Below are 26,254 nucleotides of genomic sequence, written 5' to 3' on the forward strand. Positions count from 1 at the left end.
TACATCTTGCTTCTCTGTAGCCTGAGGGCATGGTTTCTATGGCAGTTAAAGCACTGACTGTGTATGCAATTAATAATGATTAGTCAGAGAGAAGAATTTGTATTTTAAAATTACATTTAGACAGAGTCAGTTCCAAGAGAGGGCTATATCCACTTGTATCTCCTCAAAGTCAATTGACTATAAAAGGTGATTAAATTCTTACCAATTCCACCATCTCAGTGAAATAGATATTCTGGGTTAAACTGAAAAACTTTTATTGCAAAACTAATATCCTGTAGTGTTTCTAGTGCTTCTTTTTCTAGCACCCAACTTTGCATTTCTTCTTTAATAAAAATAGTATCATGCTCCAAACATTTTCTCCCTTATCATCTCAGGTCAGGTAGTCTGCATCAGGCACTCATTTTTATCTGTCTGATAGTAGGCCCCTGAGATAGTAAATCTCAATGCAGGAAAGAAAGTTGCCTGTGGCTAAATGTCATATGGTTTTAAGTTTCTCTTTGAACCAGAGAGTTACTTTCCATTCTTACAACTATGCTGATGCATACGTGATTATATATACTAAGCTGTAAATGACAGTAAAGTGTTCCCAACAGAGACTGTCATCATTAATTTGAAGCATTTCTAAAACCATGTCAGGTCTATAGAGCACTCAACTCCTTAATACTCCATTTCTAAATGGAAAATATACCTTTGGTAATGTTAATTTTCATTCAGACTGAACAGCTCTCAAAATTTGCTGATCTCACTTCCTGTATCATCAGTCAGAAAAAATGTTTCACCCTAAGTAGTAAAGAATAGTAGTATAAGTCATTATGTTTGACAGAATTATTTCTTATCTTAATGGAAACTGGCATAGATGTTGCTGTTTTAAGTTTCTCGTAACACTATGCCTTGGACATTTACTTTGTCTTTGATGGATAAAAAGAGGCTCAAATCCAAACTCTTACAAAGCACAGTGGTTTCTTGATGACACCAAAAGACAGCTGGCAGAGCAACTTGAGTTCTTGCTTTTTAGAACCAACATTGTTTCTGAATAGAGATATTGATACAGATTAAACTCTGCCAGGTAATCTATGAACAAAGTGTCATTCTAAGAAAGGGAACAAGTGTTGGCAGTTTGCATGCAGGTTGGCCAATGTGTTTGAGATGGGCTTTAAAGTGAAGGGCCTCAGGCGTGGGATCAAAAATGGCAATGCTCACACAGTTGCATCCAATTAAGAAATAAACTAGGCCAACCAGAGCAGTGACAGATGTTCCCTAGCTGCCTTCAAAGGTAAGAACAAAGAGGTCAGCCACCTCCAGGAGGGGTGTGTGTGTGGTTGTGGTAATTCTCTTGCACCCCTCCTGGGAGACCTGCACACTTGATTACCTCCCTGGAATGCTTGTAGACGAATGCATGTAGCATAGGGACTAAACAGGAAGAATATGGTAGCCTTCTATTATGGAATGGCTGGCTGGGTAGATGAAGGAAGACCAGTGGATGTGGTCTACCTGGACTTCTGCAAGGCTTTTTAACACTGTCTCCCATAACATCCTCACAGGAAGTTCAGGAAGCACGGGTTGATGAGTGAACAAAGAGGTGGGTTGAGAACTGACTGTCAGAGCTCAGAGGGTTGTGGTCAGCAGTACAGAGTGCAGCTGGAGGCCTGTAGTCAGCAGTGCTCTCCAGGGGTCAGTACTGCATCCAGTCTAGTTCAGTTTATTGATCAGTGACCTGGATAAAGGGACAAGTTTGCTGATGATGCAGGACTGGGAGGAGTGGTTGACACACCCAAAGGCTGTGTGAGAACTGGACAGGCTGGAGAAACTAATGAAGTTCAGTAAGGGCAAATGCAGGGTCCTGTAGCTGGGGAAGAATAAACCCATGCACTGGTGCAGGCTGGGGACCAACCTGCCAATCACAGGATGTTCCAGCAGCAGGTAAATGGGTCTGCTAAACTGGTAACACGTCTTGGCCAGCTCTGGGTGCAATATGTCCTATCTCTCCATACATATTCATCAGTGAAAACACTGTTTCTGTTGTTTCTATTCTATGGAAAGTGGCATTATGCTTTATTCAATGAGAATTACTAGATTTCTCCTAACACAATCTCTATTTTCTGTTAAAAAAAGATTAATTACCTGCAAAAAACCACATTGTGTCCAGACAGATCAAAGACAATACATTTATTAAACTTTGAGAAAAACAAACAAAACACCAACATAGAGAAAATTAAATAGAAACTGAAAGACACATCTTCTGACCGGTGTATCATGGCTTGTGTGACCAGAAAAGTACCAAAATAACATTCTGAGTTTGACTGAGGTATTTAACTATTTTTGGCAATAGAAACAGAGTAAGAAACTTCTTTCAAACACACACATAGGCATTACTTGCAATAGTGTCTATCATCTATGAAATTTTATATGAAACTAAATAATGTAGCTGTTAGAAAATTATAGCAGCAAAGTAGCAGAATATCTAATGCACATTTACCATAAAGTACGTGCTAAACTTAAAAATCCCACCCAGTAGTTGGGCCCAGTTGTGTAGCACTTGGTCACAAAAAGAGCATCAGTGAGTTCAGTTGGAGACATCATAAGCAAGACCTGAATTTGCTGCACATCATACACTTCTGTTCAGGTCAGAGTAAAGAAATGAATGTTCCTATTCACTTTCTAAGAAGAACCCTGCTGTGATGAAACCATGGCCTAGGAAGGTAACTCCTGAAACAATAATAATTAATTGCAAAGCTCTATCAGTTTCTTAACATACACAAGAACATAGAGAGCTTCCTCACTGAGTTTCAGTTTTCTCTCCTTTCTTTCTGAAAGTCCGCCTAACACGGTCAGAGGAGATGCTGTTAGGCTGCAAAAATGAAAACCACGTTTGAACAATACTGCACTTGATCCCCTTGTTCCACTGAAGTATTTTAATCCTATTATATCTTTAAAAATTAACTGCTGGCTAACTTCTGAAGTCCTTAATTTATTTATTTTTATCAAGACACTATGTGGCACAGACTAGTAAGTGTAGCGATACCTTTGGCTGTGGAGGGGCTTCAGAAGTTGGTCAAATACGAAGATACTATGCTGCTAAGTTATCAGAGCTTATTCACATGTTCTCAAAAATTTTCAATAAAATTTTAGTTGCACAGTGTTTAACACTGTGGACAAAAAAATTTTGCTTATAAAAAATATATTATTATTAGCATTAACTAGAATCTGATGAAGAACAGAATAATTTGCCCAAGTATTCTGTGTATTTTAAAATTTTACACGGAACTTTAAATTGCATGTTACTAGTTACCATAAGAAAGTAAAAGAATCAGTTAATTTTAAGTTCCTACAATATTTCAAAATTTTTCTATGGGTTTCTTTGGAGGTATAAAATGGCTCTGTAAAAATCTATTTTTTCTTTTAGCTGTGAACAAAATTTTATAAAACAGAAAACTCCTTTTTAGGACTGCAGCAATTACATTACTTAAATGGGTCATCATAATTGAATTACAGTGTGTAGTGTAATAGAAAACATTTATGGTTTTATGACCAAAGTATTAAAATATATTTTACCAATTTATGTAAATCAAAACAGATGTGTTATTTAGTCAAGCTACTTTTGTGTTTTCACCTATATGATCAGTTCCCAATTATTGATATAAAGATCTCTGCCAACAGCAGTTTTTTCTAAATTCTTAGACTTTAAACCACCTGATTTTTAGCTTTATCAAAATGCACAATTTACTGTATATTAAACAGTAATTTCAATGTTTAATTTCACAAAAATCAACACCCACAAGAACAAGACAAAACAGCCTCAAGACAAATTCATAGATAATATTTACAGAACACAATAGGAATATTTTGATTTATATTTTATGTTGCAACATTTCAGATAAAATTATAAGAACCACGAAAAACTTTTAGACTTCATTTTGGTTTCAGCATACAAGCCCTAAACTGACTCTCTGCTGTGAAAAACTACACACACCTCATCAAAAAAGAGCTACGGCATGATTTTGTTCAGCTGGTCTGTGCTCACATAGCCACAAGACACGTTGAATTCCTTGTCTGGCACCGGCAGCGCAGTTGCATTTAGCACAAGGCCTTGTGGAGAGTGAACGATGTGGATTGACGTATAGTCTGCGACAGGCATCTCTGAACTTGGGGGTTCTGCTGTTGAAGCTCCAAAATTGCCAACAGTAGTGGTAAGGCTCTCTGTGGTGAAGTAACCATCTTCATTATAGCTTTGTTCCTGAACATGTGGCTCATTCTCTTCATAGGAAGTCACAGCAATGCATTTTTTCACATCTGCCTCACAGAAATAGCTGTTGTCCATGGTGAAGTCTTGCTCTGTGCAGCCTTCATGCTGTGCTCTCCCCAACTTGGATTTCTGCCCTGGTGAAAGTACAACCCTGCCTGCTGGAGTAATATCACTCACTTGAGCGTAAAAGTCAGTACTTGTCAATGAATTCTGGTTGCTTATCTGGGTATGGGCTGATGGACGGGGTGACTCAATGCTGTCTGCGAAGGGTGCCCATGGGCGGCTGTTTTCAGGCTGAGTATTCCCATGCTGGCGTTGGGCATTTGTGTTGGCAAGGCTTGGAAGTGACTCATCATCTTGTCTGTCAAGGCACAAGAGATCCTCTTCTTTTTCAGTAGCCTTTTTGAACTGATCACTGTCAGAGGTGGCATCACATGTGTCGCTTGCACTGAAGTCTGTCTCTGGAATATCTGGTTCACAACAACTGGCCCGTCCAGAATCATCATCCTTCACTCCCAAGCAACCATGAGATTTTAGATGATCTTCACTCAGGAGCCTGTCAGTATCTGAGGCTCTGTTCTTTTCATCAGGGTCTTCTATGTCCAACTCAATAAACTCAACCCACAACTCGTCATTGTATAGCTGTGCCTTGTAGGTGTCATGGCAGGCTAAGATGGAATTCACTTCATCTAGCTTTCCTTTCTGCAAAGCAAAAAAAAAAAAAATTATAAAGGAAATAATAAAAATGCTTGTCCTTTTTATATTGTTAACTTATGTAAAGGTGACTGTAGCTACATAATAATTGCAAAAGGCTTCAAAATTATTTTATGCAAACTAATTCTGTGGCAACTCCCCCAACATCAGAATTTTCTTCTACAAAACTTTTCTGCCTGGGACAACAGTTGCCATCTGCTACTACTACTACTACAGAGATTCCCACTGTATATTTTAGAGTTCAATATTACCTTCAAGAGATCTGGGTCAATCCCTTTAATCTTTGGAACTGGAACAGGAGGAAAAATAAGCATTTTTAACCTGGAAAAAAAAAAATATTGCTTTTAATTGACAGTCATCTTTTTTAAGGAAGTTAGAAAGAAGACAGGCTTACATTGTATTTATATTTAATTAGTTCAAAACCCAAATGTTTGAAAATGAAATTTCAAATACTCCTAAGGAAAAGAAGTAATGTTTTCCCTCACTGCAAATTAAGAAACAAGCTTTCTGCAAGCTTCCTTGTTGAAATCCCTTACATTTATGTGGGAATCCATTTTGGGGTCTGGTCTTTGACAGTTCAGTGCTGTATAGAAAGCGAGTGAATTCCTAGTTTCCCTTTTTACATATTTTTCAATGGAATCTGATACAAGCTTCAGTATGCAGTGATTTTCCCAACAATTTTTTCAGGGACACAGTAGCTTTGCATACACCCAATAAATTTAAATAGGGGAACAGAAAATGGGAATTGGTGGAAAGAGTGAATTACTTTAGAAATAATAAATAAAACTGAAAAACATCTGCAGAAATTTAGGCTAGTATTTTGCCATCTCTATGATACTTCTGCTTTTTGAATCATTAGTGCAACAAGTAATATATAATTAAGGCAGGGGATTACCCTTGTAGAGAAAGGACTAGTAATTTGCTTGTGCATTTGCAGGCTGTGGAAATATGTATTATTATAATCCTTCATAAAGTGCATTCCTTTCTTTTTGAGGAGACCAAAAAGAACACCAAACCAAACCAGCCCCCCCCCCATCCCCTCCAATTCTAACAGAAGGATAATTTTCCGTTAATAATAATCCAACAGTAGCTGGTCATGCTTTACTCTTCTATTTTACCTCCCTTCTTCTTTTGCAAACAGATAAACAAAAGGAAAATTCAGAATTCTCTTTATACTGGGTTACTTGCCTATTTTAGAAAGTAAGGTGTGGGAACAGCAGATACAAATCCAAATATTACTTTTGCTGCCTTGTTAGTGACCTTGGTGAGGTCCAGAGAGGGTCACAGGAGTTATAAAGACTGCCTAGAGAGAAATTTAGGCACCTTTGGCTTAACCATGGCAGGTCCAAATTCCTCAGATGTTTCTGCTTTTGGGCAGAACCTCAGTGTTCTACCCAGCACGCCTAATGAGAGCCAGAAATCCAGTAATTTTCCACCTAATCCCTGGAGAGGCAGTGTAAACTGGTTGGGCTATCAGAGTACCAGCTTAGGGCTTGTGCTTTACAGCTGAATCCACAAATCAGGTATTCTGACAGGACTGGGCACTGCTTCTAATGCAAAAGACAAAGAATTTTACCACTCACTGCCTGGAGAAGACATTTGGGAGGGAGAACTATGCTCTGCTCCTTTCTTAGCCTAGCATAACTCAAGCTTTCATCTCTCAAATCTAATGACCTAAACCTATGGCATCTGTCCTAGAGGGACTGATTCAGATCCTGTGAGATCAAAACTGAGGAAAATATGAATTGGTATCTTTGAGAATCAGGAGGAAACCAAGCCTGGATATTTTGCATTATGGAAAACCTATGCAGGCTGTTTCTCTGCAGAATACATTGCCATTCTACCACCAAATGCCTCAGTTTTGAAGGAAAGGGTGCACGCCAACCATCCAGTAAAACTTTCCCCATGAAGAAGTTTTCTCAGTGGAGAAAAGCTTCTTCCAGCATTCATGATTAGCATGGAAGGTATTTATAAAGTCTGATCAGAGATATGCTCCAGACCTCAGGATTTTCTGAGACTAAGCCACCCATTGCTCAGTGTGCTGACCATAGCTCCTGGTCCCACATGCACATTGCCCCATTCTCTTACCTCAAGCTTTTGTCATGAATTGTATCAGTAGCCTTGCTCTTAAATCTGGGATTGGGATGCTATTGCAGGGAATAGCTTCCTGAAATTAAACTCTGTCAAAGCATAGGGCCTACTAAAATAAAAAATTATTGTTTAATAGAATTTTTTTTTATCTGTTCCAAATGCGCCATATAGTTTTCATCTCAGTACGTCAAATGAAATTTCACCATTAGCTGGTATGTGCAAAACTACTCAGTGTTCATTTTCAAAGTGTAAACACAAGACCACTGACAACATGCATGGGGGCACTGGGTCTTGACCATGGTGTTGCTCCATAGTGTAGAACAGTACTGGTATGACATCCAAGTTGAATTCTGCCAAAACCTATCCCTGAACACACATATCAGGGGATTAATTAATTTAAGATCTGTCATTTTTATGTATGTTTTCTTCTTTCATTTTTATACATGACACAATTGTGTAATTTTTACAGACAATGCAATTCTGTGCTTTGTTTCATTTTATTCTTGTTATCTACAGAAGCCGCAATTTATCCACAGAGACCAATATTCCCCTATGACTCAAGCCCTTTCCCCTGGCTTCAAGAAGTAGAGTTTAGTGGAATGATCTAAGAACAAAATCAAATATATAAAATATATAGACACAGGTTTATATGAAACTTTTGAACAGCATGTGAATAAAAATAGTGTTAAGAAAATTTGAATTAACTAAAAAACCAACCCCCTTCAAAGCCTAAGTAAATCAATTGTGTAGAATAAAATGTTCTGCAGTGCAAGAGGAAGATCAACATAATCAGATTCCCCGTGCTGAAGGCCCAACACATACAAATTCCAGTTTTATGTAGTTTACAAGAATGGACAAAAATGGTCACAATGGTTCCTAGTCCCCCAGATTTGAAATAATTGAAAAAATTTTTTTTTTTTTTTTAAGCCACAGGTACATAAAATCCAACAAATAAAAATTCTCTACCTTGGTTGTTTAGACAGCATGATTGAGATCACCGTTACAGCCAGCCCACACACTCCAAAGACAACAACTAAGAACCATGGAAACTCAACTTCTGAAACAACAAAACATGAGCATATAAGCAGGAATCTCCATCACTGTCACATCTTTAATTTCAACCTTGTCTTCTACCCCCTGAGGATTCCAAAGCGGTAAAAACCAATGAAAATTTTTGTTACGTAAATGTGAAAGTTCTATGTTCAGCAGAAATAAAAATGTGCTTTTGTTCTAGTTCTGGCCAGTACTCAGAGGTTCTTCGATACCACCTCATGTCATTGCTAGGGACAGACAAAGAAACTCTCTGGCTTCCAAGAAAAAGGATGTGACTTCTGGTTGAAAAATGTGGTGGCATTGTCTGACATTGCTTGTCTGTGCAGTGAGCATCTCTGTGTGTGAACCACTCTCTCTTTTGTATACTTTTGCTACAAATGTTGTTGCTGTTACTGTTTGTTTTCTTATCTCATTGCGGTTTCCAGTAAACCATTCGTATCTCAATCCATGATCTTCACTTTTTCTGTCATCAGTTCTCAACTCCATCCTGCTGTATCAGGAAGGAGAAGGGGGTACCGAGTGAGCGGGGTGTGGTTTGGGACAGTCTCAGTCACGGCAGTGAGCTGGGGAGTACCATTCCTAATCCATGGCAGCTTTTGGTCTCAGTATCTCTCCATGCATTTATGAATCCACTGAGACTCCTTGCAAAACCAGACTGATTTCATAAATCTAAACAAGATCTTAGTAAAGATAATACCTATAGCAAAATCAGCCATGAGGAACATTCTGCCTGCTTGGAACATTGTATCAGTAGTTCTGATAGTGTATAATGCCACAGACATGCTACTACTTGTTCATCCAGGCTGAGAGAATATTTAGTAATAGGACATGAATCACAGGCAAACTATTTTTCTCTCACAAAAGCTAAAGTGCGGTGGTGCCGAAAAACATACCACATCTCTTTCTAAAAGTTAAAGATTAATTATGTTGTGAACCAACTGAATCAACTGAAAAAAAAATGTCCCTTGTATTTACCTTGTGGATGGCTACAAAGAATTTAGAAATTAATTGAGAAAAGCACTTCTGTAGAAATGAAGAACAATGCTGATAAATTAAATGCTTTATCTCTTGAATACTAGATTCCATTATGCGTAATATGACATTGTAGATTACAAAGCATAGAGAAATTTGTTCTAGCTTTAGTCTTAGATTTTTCTCATTTTTTCATAACTTTAAGTTTTCCATAAAAATTTCACTCTTTTTTTTTGGACCAAGGAATACTAGACAGAAAGCTTTAGAACACTATATGTGACGATAAATGACCTTTCAGAGAGAAAACAAAATATAAAATTCTGCTACAAGTTTGAGACCTGTATTCCCAGCTCAGATTTTGACCAGACATGCTTCCAGGCATCAGTTAAGTTCTATATGGATATGTCTGCATTAAACAGGTCTTTCTTTTGGTAAGTCATTGTCATATCAGTGAGACCAGCAAATGCCCAGCTACTTCAAGAAAATAGAACATAGCATTAGACGACTTTAAATTATTAATACATGAAAAGTATCTTATTTCTGTGTTCCTGAAAGTGATCTACAAATAAGTAAAATTAAATTCTCAATCAAATCAGCTCACTGCTGCTGTGTGAGGTGTGTGGATTAAGATCACTTTGGAGAATCTGAGTTGCAGTGACTGAAGAAAACTGACTGTAGGACGGCCTACTGGATTTTCCTAGTATTTTAATTTAATTCATATGGAAACTTTGACCACTTAATGCAGATGGGGTTAATAAAATGATGCCACATGTAGAGAACATTAACTGTTCCTATAAATTAGAAATGAGAACTAGTAATAGGAAGAGCTAAAAAGGAGAATATAGTAAGATTCTGAAAGTGAAGAGTTACAGATTGTTTGATGTTATACCTTCACTAATACCCTGGAAAATGAAGTGAAGCAGCTTGTTAAAATTACTTGCTGAAGACCTCATATTTTGAAGAGTTAATTTAGTAGCTCAGACCTGAGAACACTTCTGGGAAAGGCACTATATCATTCTTTCAATAGAAAAAATGTGATTCTTAATGGCTGCTTCTTCTTCTGTCTTTAACAGCACTTTAAAATGATTACCAGTCGCAAGCAAGAATGAGAAAAACACTCAAGGCCCTTGATAGTATATCAGGATGATCAGAAAAGCACATAATTCTGGAAACCAACTTGGCCAACAGTATTATACGAAATCACAATTCTTCTCTTCCCAAATGAAGTGGTCATTTTAGATGATGAAATATGAGATTTAATTTTGGTTTAGACTCTATGAGATGTGCAACAGCAGTTATCTCTGATTCTTAAAGCTGTTTGTATTTTTGCTCTCTGATGAGCTGTGAAACACTCTTGCTGAGTTTGCTTTGGAACTTGTACATGGAACTTGAACATTCTTAATCTCACCATATGATTCTCAGTAGGCTGAATTATCTATGTATTCAACCATACAACATGGTGGAAAATACCCTCCATCCCATCACCAAAAAGACAATAATCACAGCTATAAAAACACTTTGCTTATTTACCTTCCGTACAATGATCACATCCAATGCCTATTTGAGAAAATGATACATAGAGGATTTCACTGAACTCCCCGAATTTTTCAGAAGTTCGTTGTCTTGATCGGATTCGTATCTCGTAATCTCTTGCTGTCTTCAGAGAGTACAGTGGAACCATTGTTGAGAGCCTGGGTTTTAACTGTAAAGACAGAGGGACTGTGATTTATTTGTTTGAGTTGTATCGGAAATTTTACACTACTGCTTGATTTCAGAAAGAAAAATTTGAGGGCGTTTTTGCTACTGGGAATTTTAAGGATACCACAAGAAGGGTTCAGAGAAAATTCACACCATTTACTGTCGACTTAGCAGTCATCAGGCATTGCTGTGATTCAGGGCACCAAAAGCAGAGAATCCAAGCTCTATAAATACAGTCAGCGAAGAAAGGCAGCTTCCCCCAGTTAAAAGCCGTAAGTAGGTAATGTGAACATCTTTCACTGATCTTATCAGGTTGTAAATCCTTTCTACTGTTATAACACAACATTACTGATTGAAGAATGCCAAAAATATTGTTAAAATAACCGGAGAGTTCTAAAACTACTGCAATCTTCTCTACAGGTTTAATGGTTATAACCAGACATATTGCATGTTGAAAGTGTGTTTATTTGGACAACACTGTATTAGGTCCCCAAAATCTTCAGCTATATACAAAATGTGATAACGGAGACTGTGTGAGAGCTGGCATCAGACTGTTGGTCTTTGAAACTTCTATTTTAACTGCAACATACTTAGACACTGCTGAATATCAGTGTGGGAAATCACATTAGAGATCCTAATGGGTGAAATTTCTCCCTTTTTCTATTACTCCTCTAAGAATACGCATTTTAATTCCAACAGCCCAAGAAAAGTATACAAAAAGTAAGGAAAGTGTCCTCAAAATAGAAATTCATGTGGCAGATACTATATTCTACTTTTACTTCAGAATCATGGATGATACCAGAAAAAAACCTTCATGGGCTAGGATTTAAAATCTCTGGAAAGCGGTGGGCTTTGGGAATTTGAAGGACAATTCAACAGTACAGTCCTATAATCTCTGTAGCTGCATAACCTAAACTTGAGACACAATCTGTTGGTGGCTGTGTTCTCTGGAGTTGTCTGATCCCTGGTGACTCCAGACTCCAGTGTTCTTAGAACCAACCAGTCAGATTTTGGAGGAGGCAGACTGCTTTTCTCTGCTAGTAGTAGAGCATAAGATTGTGGAGGACCATTGCTCTACACCACCAATGTTTTAACATGTGAAGAATATCCAGTTGGAAAGCATTAGAAGGAAATTCAATATATACCTATTTCATGCTATTAAGCCACAAAGAAATAGTTCACTGAAGTTTCATAGGTAAGTTTACATGCATCCCAAATAATGGTGTCACTTGGAAAAAGCAGTATGAAGACAAAATCAGAGCCTTTATGAAGGACACCTGGATGAGGCAGGATGTATAGACTGGGGAAAGTTCAGCATGAAGTGAATAGATGAACAGCACTTTTCTTAGTCAAGTAATCAAGTAAAAGTCATATGAGAGAAACATCATAAAAGGTAACTAATAATTTGTCTCATGAGCACCCATTATGTAAGGGTGGATATTTTATTGGGTTTAGAATGTTTCTCAGAAAATAATTTTGGTCGTCTTATCACTATAACTTACTGTTATAACACTTAACTAATTATTGTTTCATCCTCTTTCAATTAAGATGTTATTTATTTTCAATTAGTAAATATATTGAAAAATAATAAAGGCTATACAAGAAAAATCAAACAATCATCCCCAAACATATAAAAAAATTACAAACAAGTCTCAGTAAGGGGGGGACTTAGTACAATAAAGTCTTATCAGAGACTTTATTGTACTATAAGTTAATTTTTTTATTAGTTATATGTACAAATCATTATGGTATATTTAAGCAGTCAAAGATTATCCTTTGTGTAAAAAACTAGTAATAACTAGACATGTATAACTTGACAATGTAAAACCAGACATTTATCTCTTAACGTGCTTCAACACTCATTTGAGAAAGTATTTGTAGCAAGGAATCCAAAGAGTGAAATTCTAGCATTGCTTCAACACTGTTATTCAGAAATTTGCTCTTGTCGTTGGCCAGACAAGGACTGTGTTCAGAAATTTGTGCTCAGACAGTGTCTCAGTGAATTACTCCATGTTTATGCTCCTAAGCTGAAAGGCTTACAAAACCATACAATATACACAGCTTAAGTACAACATAATCTATAATACTTTGTCTCTTGAGGCAAGTATAGCAGTCAGGAATTCCTTATCTGTGTTCTGAAAGAACACTGATCTTCAAATCTTTGCTCTCCAGAGAACTCTTCTCAAAGCATTCTGGGATTATTGATGGTACTGGAGCAAGAACAAAGCTTTATTACGGTATTTATAAGACTGATACCTAAAGGCTTATAAGAAAAACCATGAAAAATGTGCATTTTTAGAGAGATACTTGTATTGACACTTTCTTTTGAAAAGCTACAGATTTTCAATTTCTTAAAGACTATTGATTTACTGCCTAAGCTTAACTCATTTCATAGGCTTTAAAACAGGGGCTAATATATTAAGTACAGCTTAAATCAGTATAGATAGAAAAGACAGAGGAGTATTAGGCAAAAAACATTGCAGACATTATAGGCCTGTCTGGCTGTAGGCTTATTAATGAGGAGTAGGGTAAGGAGAAAATGCTAACACTGAGAAGGATCAGAAGTGAGGAGGGGGCCAACGTCAGCTGAGGATTTCCCTATGTTCAAATTGTTTAAATTTGCCTTTCGCAGTTAAAGACAAATTTGTAACAGTATTATCTGGGGTTTTTTTCTGCCAGCTAACTCAGTTAATACTAATAAGAAAGCAAAGGAAGGATTCTGCTCTGACATGATGTTCTTACTGCATTGAAGAAAAGTTCTGCATACACAAATATGCCATGACACACTGGCATTTAGCCTATGCATTCAGGTAAGATGGGTGCAATATCTGCCCTGTAACAGAAAAATGAACTTCACAAGAAGTTAAGTGATTTTCAAATTGAAAACTTAAAAGATTTGAAATATTTTGTTTTATACTTTCGTAGACTATCCACATAGTCACAAATTTGCCCTTGATGTCTGTTATGCAATTTGTAAGTTTTATCTATGTTGCATTATTTTTATCTGCTTTTTGTATCAAATATTAAATTGTAACTCAAAGCCTTTCTTTCTCTTTCTTTCTTTCTTTCTTCCTTTCTTTCTTTTCTTTCCTTCTTTTCTTTTCTTTCTTTCTTTCTTTCTTTCTTTCTTTCTTTCTTTCTTTCTTTCTTTCTTTCTTTCTTTCTTTCTTTCTTTCTTTCTTTCTTTCTTTCTTTCTTTCTTTCTCTCTCTCTCTCTCTCTCTCTCTCTCTCTCTCTCTCTCTCTCTCTTTCTCATTCTCTCTTCTTTCTTTCTCTTTCTCTCTTTCTGAAATGATAATTATAAATATTAAAATTTTACAGGTACTCTGAAGAACCTGGATTGACATGGTGACATTTACCAAACAAAATATTCCTGTTCTGACTACTGAAAAACCATGCACTTTTTAAATAACTGAAGTTTCAGAAAACAATAGAAAAATATTTTATCCTTGAAGAAACTTGCATATATCTGGCTATTCCTGTAGTTACTTATCTAACACAGGGGTTTCTGGGTTTTTCGTTATCCTCTCTGTCAACTATCTTGACACATAAAGTTACAGTGTTTGCTAGAAAATGTCAGACAAAATATAGGCATATTGTTTAAGAATTAAGGTATTGTCTAATTAGTAATTACAAACATATTTTTCATGGTGGTACAAAAATGTTAGGGACAGAACAAGCCTGCCCTGTGCTATGACTATTGTATAATAAATATTTGTTTCATACCTCCTTCCATTTTGTCTCATTAACTTCTTTGTACTGCAACTCATACTCCAGAGTAATCCATCCCTTCCGAACATCTGCTGTTGGTGGTGGATCCCATCTTACCTGGATATCCCCATGGATCCCAGTCTGACTAGTATTTAGCAGAGTCCAGTTAAGGTGGACAGGAGGATCAGGTAGTACTGTTTAAACAGAGTATTTGGAATAAAACAGCCAGTTTTCAATACGAAATGATAATTCTTACTACACACTGATAAATTATTTCAGGACTTAAAAAGTATATTAACCATGTATTTTCTGATGAAAATTGAATATATTGCAATGACAAAGTCATTACAAGTTTCGTAACAAGAAGGCACCCTGCCATTGCGAGTAGACATGCTCTGCACAAATCTCACCGAAGCAACTAATAAAGAAGATTAAGATTGCATTCCCTATTGAAGTATATTTCTGAACAGCACATTATAAAACACTAGATATAAACAATTATCCATCAAAATTTAAATCTAGAGTTCTGACTAGAAATAAAAGCAATAATTGGAGTAGCACAGAAAGAGAAATATTTAGTAGCTAATATACAAGTACATTGAAAAACTTTGGTATTCGAAAAACTAATCTAAATTTGCTCAGCTGAATAAAAGAGAGCATTGGGTATTCTGATCATAGAAGGAATAAATTATCTGGATATGCAGTTAATGGTGGTACACTACCACTCTGAACAAGCAATAACATCTGTAAAGTCCCAGGCACAGCAAAGTCACAATTCATATTGTCATAAATATAAATCCTAGCTTAGAAATACTAAACATCCTGATGCTTTAGATTACAGTTCATTCAGGAACAAAATAGTGTTTTGCTTCCAGAGCTTTGGAGAATCAAGGTTTTAATGCCAACCTTGCTGGACAAGGAGATGTAGCATCCATTTAGAAAGAACTCAAAGTGACAGCAAAGACAAGCTCATTTGAACATGTACACATTTAAGAGACCGCTAGTATTTAGAAAAAGAAACCACATATTTGCTTTTATCCTTTAAGCTTTCTTCCAATCTAGGCAATATTTTCTGGTGTGGATCACATTACAGGTGTTACAAAATCAAATCCCTTCCTATGTATCATATATTTTAGATACTAACTTTTCTGAGAGGCAATGTTTAAATAAAGTCTGAGTAATACAAAAGCTTATAGAGGTAAGATACATAATGTAAGCATACCTATTTCATCAACACTGAAACATTTTTTATCGTACAGTTCATTTTTACTGGCAAGCTGAACACAATATGGTGTCCACACAGAGGTGTAGGACGCGTTGAAATAACAGCTATTTTTTCCTGAAGTGATATAATCAGGGCATTCTTTCCAGTCTTCCTCATTACTAGAATGACAACAAAAATGCAATATTCATGAGAGAGAGAGAGATTTATAGACCTTACAAAGTCCAAATTACAGGTGTTAAAAGACACAGTGCTGATAAGTTGTAACATTTATGAAAGGGAGAAAAATATGTCAATATTGATGGTGATTTTCAATGAAACCACTACTGAAGCAACCTTCATAACTGAGTTTAGGCACTCATGTACTCTTAACGGCATTTCTGAGCTTTGGATGCTACTTCAAAAGCACTGATGGCTCACACTCAGGAAAGTGCCCAACTGTGGATGCTGCAGGAGCACAAACCAACCAAGGACCATATGATGTAAAAGAAGAGAAAAACAGTGCTGTGACTGAGGAAGGGCTACATTGCATGGGATACAGAACTTCTAAAGCACAAGCTTGGAATTGCTAGCAAGAAAACCTCTTTTATGTTTTCACAATGACTTTTTTCAAAAATTCATAAATGTTCTTTGTAAATAAAAGAACTGCAGCAGGAGATATCACATCCATTTCAGCTCATAAAAAAGACAAACCAGTAGAGTTATAGAGTGGCATAAACTTCAGATTGAGATAGCATTATTTTAACTACAGCTAAGCTTAGACTACTCAGTAGGTTCAGAAAGGTCTTCAGTTAAAACAAAATAGGAATGTCTAAATAGTTATTAATACTCTATAGGAAAAGTGACAGATGTATTCAACATTTCTGAAGTCACCTTAGAAAAACAAATCTCATAGCAAACAGACCTGTTGTTGTTTGTTTTTATCTCAGTACTCTTTCTCAGCACAAATACAAAGTGAAAAACGATCTTTTCAAAAATTACAGTCCTACTTTGTTAAAAATATGTACCTGTTGGGGTTTTAGTTTAGTCTTAGTTTTTTTCTGTTAAAGGAATTTTCTCCCATATGCATGTTGCTAGGGGACAAATAGCTGTACTTAAGAAAGACAAAAAAAAAGGGAGTGGGGCGGGCCTGGCTACTCCTTTTGTCTACACCTGGGTGTGGGGCAGTTCGCTCTGAGCGTCCGGAGAGAGAAGCTGCAGAGAAAGGAGCTGCTGTTTCTTTCTTTTTGGCCGTTCTTCTCTTCCTGCTGGAAACAACGCCGGGACCCCAAAAGCCGCTTTCCCTGCCCTGCTGGAGGCCGAGCTGTGGCTGCCCTGCCCCGCTGCTGCTGCTTTGAGCTTTCGCTACGCTGTAGCCCTGCTCGCCCTGCCTGCCTGGGCATCCGTGGGGTTCTCCCATCTGGATACATCTCGCCTGCCACCCGGGATTTGCGTTCACCCCTGCCGCTCTAGCCTGCCGCTCTAGCCTGCCGCTCTAGCCTGCCGCTCCAGCCTGCCGCTCTAGCCTGCCGTTCCAGCCTGCTGTTCCTGCCGTTTCCAGCCTGCTGTTCCTGAGAGTCCGGGATCGGCTGCCCAGGGGTTTGTGAAGCCTTTGTTCCTTCCCTTCCCGCGATCCCAGGCCGCCAGTGCCGCGTGCTCCCCGAGCTCGCTCCGGAGCGCCCCCTGCAGCCGCGGGGGAACCATCGCACCCGCCCTGCTCACCGGGAGCCGCCAGCGCCCCTGCCGGCTGCGAGCGGAACTGCACCCGAGGGGAAAGGGCCCGACAGCCGAGAAGGCTGGCACTGGGTTTGTGATTGTTTGCTGTTACTGCCAGAGTTATTGCTGTTTGTTTGACTGGTTATATACATATACATATATATATATATATATATATATAGTAAAGAACTGTTATTCCTATTTCCCACATCTTTGCCTAAAGGCCCTTGATTTCAAAATATAATAACTTGGAGGGAAAAGGGGTTATATCTGCCACTTCAAGGGGGGGCTTCTGCCTTCCTTAGCAGACACCTGTCTTTCAAAACCGAGACAGTACCATAAATGCTTATTCTTGCTAAGAGCCACTGAAAATGTTCAGAGGCATGATTACATCAATTACGCCAAGTGCAGCCTTCAATACTGGAGTGGGTGCTCTAAAAACTAGGTAAGGCAGATGCTACATAAATTAGAGTAAGAAACATTTCTGCCACTGGTCTTGTGCCCAGCTGATGAGACCAGACACTATTCTGAATGAAATGCTGTAACTCTGCCAGTCAGGACTTGGTAAAGGTGCACATGGTTAGATGGTATGGCTTCTGTGAACAGAAGACTGGTTTAGATGACAGAATTCAGTCCTGAGCTCTAGCTGTTGCTTGCATGTTGAAACAGAAGTACTTTTACCACATCTTTTATTGCAGTATTCTAATTTCTAGGACAAAGATGAAATATGTGATCTGCTCAATGTACATGGTATTGCTTCATTGTGGAGTTTAATTAATTTTTAACGTTTGTAACCTCATTGTATATGCTATTGACGACTGTCAGCTAAACATTTAAACATAAGGAGTGTGTCCTTCCCCATGGCAGAGGGTTGGAAAATAGGTGAACTTTAAAGTCCTTTCCTCCCCAAACCATTCTATGATTCTGTTATTCCATGATTCTCTGATTTCTGAGCGGTCTCAGAGTAACTAAGAAAGCCAGCCTTGCTGTTAGGCTTAAGTCTGCTATGGAAATGTATCATCATCATCATAATCATCAAAAAGTGTCTGTAGATCAAAAAGATCAAAACTCTATTCATCAGAGGGAACAGAAATTCACATCCTCCTTTTCCTGTGAACAGGCCTATTTTATTTAACAGCCATTACTGGTAATGTCCGTGTCCTTTTTCAGGCTAATCATTGTAACAACCTGAAAATTAAAAAAGCTTGAAGAGGAACGTGAATCATAATTGAACAGGACTCAATGAAACATTATTCCCATATCAGAGCAGCCTTTTTCCCTGGACCTGTACCTGTACCTTCAGACTTTATCACAGCAACTGATCAATGGTAACTTTATAAAACTTAAATAAAAGTTTGAAAACTTCCACATCTGTGCACAGATATAACGAATCGCAGTATTGCAGTTTAGACAGATACAGAATAAACGGAAGTTGCCTACTAAGAAATCCTTACCCAAGCCATATAGTGTTCAGTTTTGGGTTCTGCAACCTGGGCTAAATTTAATAAGAATGTGTTCTTAATTATCTGTCAAATAATGTTTGTTGCTGCAAATGGCATAATAATTACCAATAAATTCTGACATTGAAAAAAATGTACTTAAAACATAGTTTTATACCCTTAAAAACAGAATGGCTCATATCACAGCAAAAAAACTAACAGTAACAACCTAACAAGAATGGCAAAATAAATAACTTCTCTCTCTTTTCCTGTTTCAGCTTTTATTACCTTTTCTTGTACAAGAGCTGTATTATTCTTGGAGCAGTGAGGTTATAAAAATTTCCAGCAGTCCAATAACATGAGAATGTCTCCATTTCAGGTGATCTGCATTTGCTGATTTGCGGCCACTGCAAAAGTTCTGTCAGGAAAAAAAGCAGGGGACAGAAGGATACACATTAAACAAATCCAAAACCCAGACTAACATGCTATTAAAATGAAACTCAGCACTTTTAATGAATAATTAAATTTTCTTCCAATCCCTTGTGTATAATGAGGCAAGACTTAAATTCTTCTCATGTGCATACATGTAAATGACTATAGAATCCAAATTTACAAGATGGGCCAATCTCTCTTTTGTACAGTGTAGAAGTGATAGTATTACAGCCTGACACTTGGCGTGGGGATTTGCCAGCCCTGTAGCTGTAACTGAATAGAATAGAAAAGTCTATTTTGGATGGAAGGGACCTAAAACAACCACCCAGTCCAACTGCCTGGCCACTTTAGGACTAACCAAAGGTTAAAGCCTGTTATTAAGGGAATTGTCCAAATACCTCTTAAACACTGGCAGACTTGGAGCATTGACCCCCTCTCTAGGATGCTTGTTCCAGCATTTGACCACTTAAAGAAACTCTTCCTAATGTCCAGTCTAAACCTCTCCAGGTGTAGTTTTGAACCATTCCCATGTGCCCTGTCACTAGCACTCTTACCAGCTTTGTTTCCCTCCTTGAGATGCAATCAAGGATCTTCAAATCTGGTACTGCAGAGCTTCTACCACACTCACCACAGGTCAGCACGTACCTACCTGAGACGTGTCACAATGCCTGCTCATGACGGAAGCTACCTTGTGCTGAGCTCAGGTTTGTGTGCACAACGCTGTGTGGATATAACCTTGTTCTGAGGGAGATAAGGGGACCTCTAAGCATGGCCTGTTAGGCCACATGCCATTTCTATATCCATAATTTCTATTCTTTGTCAAAACTGAAACAGTGAAAGGTCATAGAATGACTGCTACAATAATTTAGCCTCATCAACACTTGTGAGAAAAATAAAAGCAAAGGTTGCAGGTATGACTCATTGCTTTCAAAGTAAAGCCTTAACTTTTTCCTGATTTTGAATGGTCTAATTGCCAGTGTTCCCTATTTTGCCTGGAAAGCTTTCAGAGAAAGATCAAATGCACATGGAATTGTCTACCTCTCTTGACAGACTGGGAAATATGATCATTTATTTAAGAAAATTTCTCCAAAAGACACTTAAGATGCAGATGTTCGTCAGGCATTGGGTGGTGAAATGATCCCTGAAAAGGGAATGACATGATGCTACTACACCCTGTGTGCAAAGTCCTTTGAGAATGTTTTGGCCGTATCACAGCTGTGAATATCTGAATTTCATTAAAGATATAAGGAAGAAACGGCTTATATCAGGGTGCTGAAACCCTGGAACAGGCTGCCCAGAGAGGTGGTAGGTGCCCCACTCCAGAAACATCCAAGACCAGGCTGGACGAGGCTCTGAGCAACCTGGTCTAGTTGAAGATGTCCTGGCTGATTGCAGGGGATTGGACTAGAGGATCTTTACAAGCGCCTTACAGCCCAAACCGTTCTGTGATTCTGTGATAATACTTGATATAAGATATTTACCCTCAAAGTCAGAAAAAGCATTGAGATACAGTCATCCACAAGCACTATGCACTTCCTCCTACACAAGAGGATATTGTGGCCTTCCTGAACGTTGACTCCTTTATTTATGGCTCAGACAGACACAGCCATGCCTGAACAATCTGTGTTTCTTGGGCTCAAAGGTTTAAATTGTGTGCTCTATATTACACACTGCCAAGCATCCACATCAGACAGTAACTAATACATGAGTATTATGAATTTCTGTTTTGCTCATCCCATACAATTGTACACTTTGAACAATAAAAAAGGCTTGAGCAAATACATTTCACAACCTGGTTAGATTAAACCTCCTGCCCTCCCGTCCCCTCCTCTGCTTCCCCAAAGCATTGAGAATTCATCTTGCCATCCTAAGATAACTGAAGTTTGATTAGAAAGATTTAAACAATGCTGGCTTTTTTTTCCTTAGCCAGCATGTTCTATTTCACTCAACTTTAAATAAGTTTTTTTTAAAGCTGAAAAAAATTTTGAAATGAACTGTTGCTACAAGTGGAAGAAAATGGCACTGTTCTTTTTTCAAAAAATATTAACCCAGAATATTTTTACTATTGTGCCTGAATTTTCTGGTATGGTATTCAATGTTTGACAGCTTTGGCAAAACTCCAAAGTGCTTCTGGGATTGACCAGAAGTTCTAAAGTTTTCATGTGGTAGATGTCTTTGTTAGAAACAGCACATGATCACGAAACTGCAAATTGTCATAACATAAATCCAAAGTAAAAGAATAAAATGTTCAACAATAGCATTATATTTATACTTTTAAAAAGTGTGTTCCAGCTTTCAAAGCTGAATTTTCTTATTTAATTGAAAATCAAATACTTATATAAAAGCAAAACAAAGAAAAATAAACAGAAGAAAAAAACAGAAGAAGAATGAATTAAAATTTCTGCCTTTACCTCAAAGACATGAATGAAATTACCTCAATTGCATAATACCTATAATCAGGAAGATATGTGTCTCTCCCTTCTTCTATAAACAGATAGTGTGGAAGAAAGTACATGGCTTTTCCTGTTTCTATCCTTAGCTACATGCATGTATAGTTATTTTTACTGTAACAGATTAAGAATTGGAGAAAATTATATACTGGAAAACTCCCCTAAATTATAATATTTTTGTTGATGTATTTATAGCTGTATTTATAGCTAGAATATACAATATTTAAAGACCATGCAGCGCCATGTTCTCATCTCTAGGGGTAAATTAAGTAATGCTGTCACTTTTTAACATAATGGAATGAACTGAATCAATAAAACTTCACTTAGATTTTGAGAGGTCCAGCAGAATCTTAGATATAGGCTCTACAATGTCTTAATAATCAATTCTCTGGAATTTACCAGCTTTATGGACACTTTCAGATGTACAAACTCTTTTAGGAAAATGATAATAACACAGCCAGAATGGCATAATTTGCAATGGAGAGGGTTACCAATGCAGAAAACAAATTAAGACTTGGTCACTTACATCCTAATGTCAGAGGAATGTATCCCTAAGTCTCTCTTTTCCACTTCATCATGATAGGACTGTTAATTCTTTCTCTTATAGATGTTCCTTCAACAGACACAAGAATTTTTGAACAGGGAGTATTTTTGTTTAGGATTCAGTATTCCTGGTTAACCGGTTTATAGCAATACATATATTTTAATTTTATGACTATTTGAAAGACATATTATCTTATGATAAATGTTTCCAGTTTCTGTGTCAAGTTTCACAACCACAGGTTTTGTGACTGACTGAAGAAAACTTTAACATATTGACTTGTGTAAGTCTTGGCATTCCTGGAGTAGAGCTCATGAATTCCTTGTTTCCCACACCAGTCAGTTATCAGCATTGTGCAGGACCCTGTGTGATCTCCATCTGAACAAACTGTCCCAGAATGTGATAACTGTAAGCAATAGCTCAGCTGAATGCATTTAGGCAAAAAGGCAGCAGGGTACTGAAGGTAAAGGCTGTCAAACCGAGATTTTAAATAGACTAGAAGAGCAAAACAAAGAAGAGCAAAACAAAGCATGGATGCACACTTGCTCTTTTCCTATCTAATCCAGTAAGTTCCAGTCAAGCTGTTATTAATAAAACCACTTGCTTTATTCAAGATAATGGCTTGACCAAATATGCCAATTCAACAGGGAAAAAAACATGGAAAAAAGTGTCAGAAAGCTAATTCCTTTAGAGATTGAATTTCCATTTTTCCTTCCTTTTTCTTCTCCCTTCCCTCCCTTCCTTAAAAGTCCATCTAATGAAATAAAACTTTAAAAGGAGCTGCAAGTGGAAGAGTAAAGAACTGAAATGTGTAACTGGGGTCTAGCAAAACAGTTTATCATCGTCTTGGGGAAAGTCCTACTGCCAGAGGAGTACCAGACCTCTAGTACTTCTGCAGGGACAACGGCAGAGGAGTACAAAAGTTGTACAGAAATGTCCCACTTACTAGTGTGGGACCTTGGTAGGTGAAATAATAATGAGGATATGACTGATTCATAAAATCCAATCTAATTAAACAGAAAATGAAAAAAAGGGGCTGTACTTTAGCTGAACAAGAGGAGGTGTTTCTGGTCGTGAATTTTAGAAGGTATACATAGAATTATCCATTATCAGAACATCCTGTACCAGCCAAACTTACAGCTAAGTTAAACTTACAGAAGTATAACATGTCCCAATACACAAATCAGTGATAGATGAAACCTTACGCAACATCACATCTCTTCATATAATCCACTCTGAAAGCACATACAATGTGTCACTGCTAGAGCGCAATAGAAAAAGGTGGAAATGCAATATAAGGAAGGGAATTCGTTACATTTAACACTGAAAGCAGCTATGAAGAGTTGCAGTACTATTTCCTGTAGCTCGAATTTGTACATTGGCAGTAAATGCTCTGTCAATTAGGTCTTGCTCCTGAACCCACCAAGCTCATCAAAGGCTGCATCACTTAATAAGAGCCAGTTGATTTCTATGCTACCAGCAAATTCTAATTTGTTTAAATTGGGCAGCAAAATGAACCACATTTGGTGTCAGTGGATGATATTTTAAATAGGCACAATCTAGTACTAATAAATTGTCAGACATCCTATACAGAGAGTGGGAGATTCAGTACAGGGAGACAACAACTAGGTTGCTTCTTCATCAGGCTGCTTGCTAACCTGACCCAGTTTTTGCCCTAAGTAAAACCTGCCCATAAAGGACCAACAAGTTCTTTATTCTTTTTTGGGGAAAAGAATAAAATTTCTTTCATAGCAGTAATAAATCAGATCCTTTTGTATGAAATACTTGACAGAAACAAAGCAAAGCTTAATAACTCAAATATGCTGTATTACAGTGAAAACAGAATAGAAATGCTGCGTAGAATATTTTGCCCATGGAGTAAGTCTAAATATTTTAATAGTTCATGATAAATTCAGGTGTTTTGCTTAGAAGTATTAAAGTTGAATAAGTGTTTACCTCTGCGTTGAAGACTAATTTGGTGACTGCTACTTTGAAATACATTATGTAGGCATCCCTGAAAAACAGATAACTATTCAGGCTGTTCTTTCAGAAAAAAACTTCTGTCTTTTGTCAAGTGAGACTGATGTAGTTAAAAGCATAAAAGCTTGCAGAAGCAGATCTTATTCCGTAGCATGGAAGTCCAACGGCTGTGCTGGTTTCCCACACTTCCTGTGCTACTAAGCATCCACAGAACAGAAATCAACATGGCTCATTGATGTGGTCCATAAGGGTAGTACACAAAAACTAAGTAAATAAAGCTCAGGATTGAGGGAAATAGCAATCATGCAGCGTTTACTTGGTACCATTGCCGATGAGACAGTACAGAAAGGATGTGCACATGTGTCATGTCCATGGCACTTGTTACGTGCTTTTCAAATCATGCCCTCCCATGTGCACTGGTAGAATCAAGTGATTTCTGTTGCAGGCAAGCCCCATCTACTGGCCTGCCTTCATATACAACAAATAAAGAGAAGCAAAGCCAAAGGTCATGGTATCTGTAAATGAAAGGGAGTTAATGTAAAAAAACCCATTTCCAATTCTCTCTTAATTGCTTACATAGTTGTAACTTAAATTGAAATGACATTTTCAAGAAATTATGTACAAAAATAATAATGTGTAATGTTTTTATCTGTTACACCCATTGCTGGAGATGTTCAGTATTGACTAGCATTATGTGGTAGGGCATATGAGGAAATATGAAAGCACAAATGAGGTCCCGTGGGCAAATAAAATGTGCAATTAGCAAATACCACAAAAGGTCTTTCATGCCCTTCTCCATGGGCATGAAGCAAGTCCAAACAAATTCTACAGTACTGAAAAAATTTTCAACATTGTTCTTTCTCCTGCATATGTACTAGCAAATTCTTGTCTGAAGCCCAGCTCAGAGTTAGCAGCTGTCTAAAACTAAATACATTGCTCCCCACCATGCAACGATGAGGGGTTATCCTTGCTGAGATGTGGCCCCTCCCAAACTACCAGACTGGTGCTCAGAACCAGCACTAGAAAGACAAGCATTCTAGAAAGGCAAGCTAAATTCAACCCAGCATTCCCAATCCAGGCCAAAACACCTTCCCAAACTATAAGTCAAAAGCACTCAGAGGACATAGGGAGTTAGATTGTCAGGTGTGAACCCAGGTTAAGAACTGCAACTTGACAAAACTTAGTGAAAAGTCACCCTAGGGCATATCTTAACGGTCCTGCCTAAATTTTGCAACTCACTTCCCTTGTTTTAACATTAGCTCCCTTCCGATAAACAAGAAGGTGTGTGGAGGGGGCACTTTGACAGCACTACAGCAACTACTGGAACCGGATAAGGGTAGCCAGGTCTTGGTCTGACCAGGGCACAAGGAGGAACCAAGTCTTGAGCCCCAGAGCCTGGTGGAGGTGTCTGGGGCATGGAGCTCACAATGGGCAGGGCACTGTGGAGCACACTTAGGAAAACCAGGCAGCAGCAAACACCTGTACAGTGGTGTTTGTTAGGAAAGCAAACAGCACAAGTGCCAGCCTGAGAACAATACAGAACTTCCTTTAACAAAGGAAAAGCTACAGAACAGCTAACACCTGCAGTAGGAGTAGAGAAACAGAGCCAAAACAGAGAGAAAAAGAGAAAGAAAAAGGAGGACAAAGACATAGGAGAAAAGAAGGATGAAAAAATGACATGTTTGGAAAGAAAAGCACAAGAGGGCCATAAGTGGGTATAAGAGGAAGGCAGGGAAGGGCAGCAGAAGACTTGAGGTAAAGGCAGAACAAGCATGATATTGACAAACTAGAAATGAACCAGTGAAATTTAAAAATCAAACCAGAGAAGAATCAAAAGTGTTGTTTTCTACTCCTTTTATCCTCAAACCTAAAAAGAACATGAGTCTACGCAATTTTGTAATGCTTTTGTAAGAACATCCTTTCGTGTGGGTTTCAAAAGGAAAATCACTGTGACAATAGTTCTTTCCCCTCTTAAGCAAAGTTCTAGTACTCCTATGAGCATTGTCCTTTTAA

General features: G+C 37.8%; 1 protein-coding gene across 3 annotated transcripts in view; it reads right to left on the reverse strand.

Annotated features, from left to right (window-relative positions):
* Positions 1-2,151: 2,151 nt before the first annotated feature.
* Positions 2,152-26,254, reverse strand: part of GHR (growth hormone receptor) — a 119,808-nt gene continuing 95,705 nt past the window's right edge. For 2 of the 3 annotated variants that reach the window (XM_082301864.1, XM_082301865.1), the window contains exons 4-10: positions 19,127-19,256; positions 15,705-15,865; positions 14,498-14,676; positions 10,604-10,775; positions 8,015-8,105; positions 5,209-5,278; positions 2,152-4,945 (exon numbers count right to left, since the gene is read on the reverse strand). In XM_082301864.1, the coding sequence (XP_082157990.1) occupies positions 3,986-4,945; positions 5,209-5,278; positions 8,015-8,105; positions 10,604-10,775; positions 14,498-14,676; positions 15,705-15,865; positions 19,127-19,256 (1,763 nt within the window). In that variant the 3' untranslated portion in view covers positions 2,152-3,985. The remainder of the gene's footprint in view (positions 4,946-5,208; positions 5,279-8,014; positions 8,106-10,603; positions 10,776-14,497; positions 14,677-15,704; positions 15,866-19,126; positions 19,257-26,254) is intronic. The other variant, XM_082301866.1, reaches the window with a different exon arrangement.

Source organism: Coloeus monedula (assembly GCF_965178545.1).
Source record: "Coloeus monedula genome assembly, chromosome: Z".
NCBI classification, from domain to species: Eukaryota; Metazoa; Chordata; class Aves; order Passeriformes; family Corvidae; genus Coloeus; species Coloeus monedula.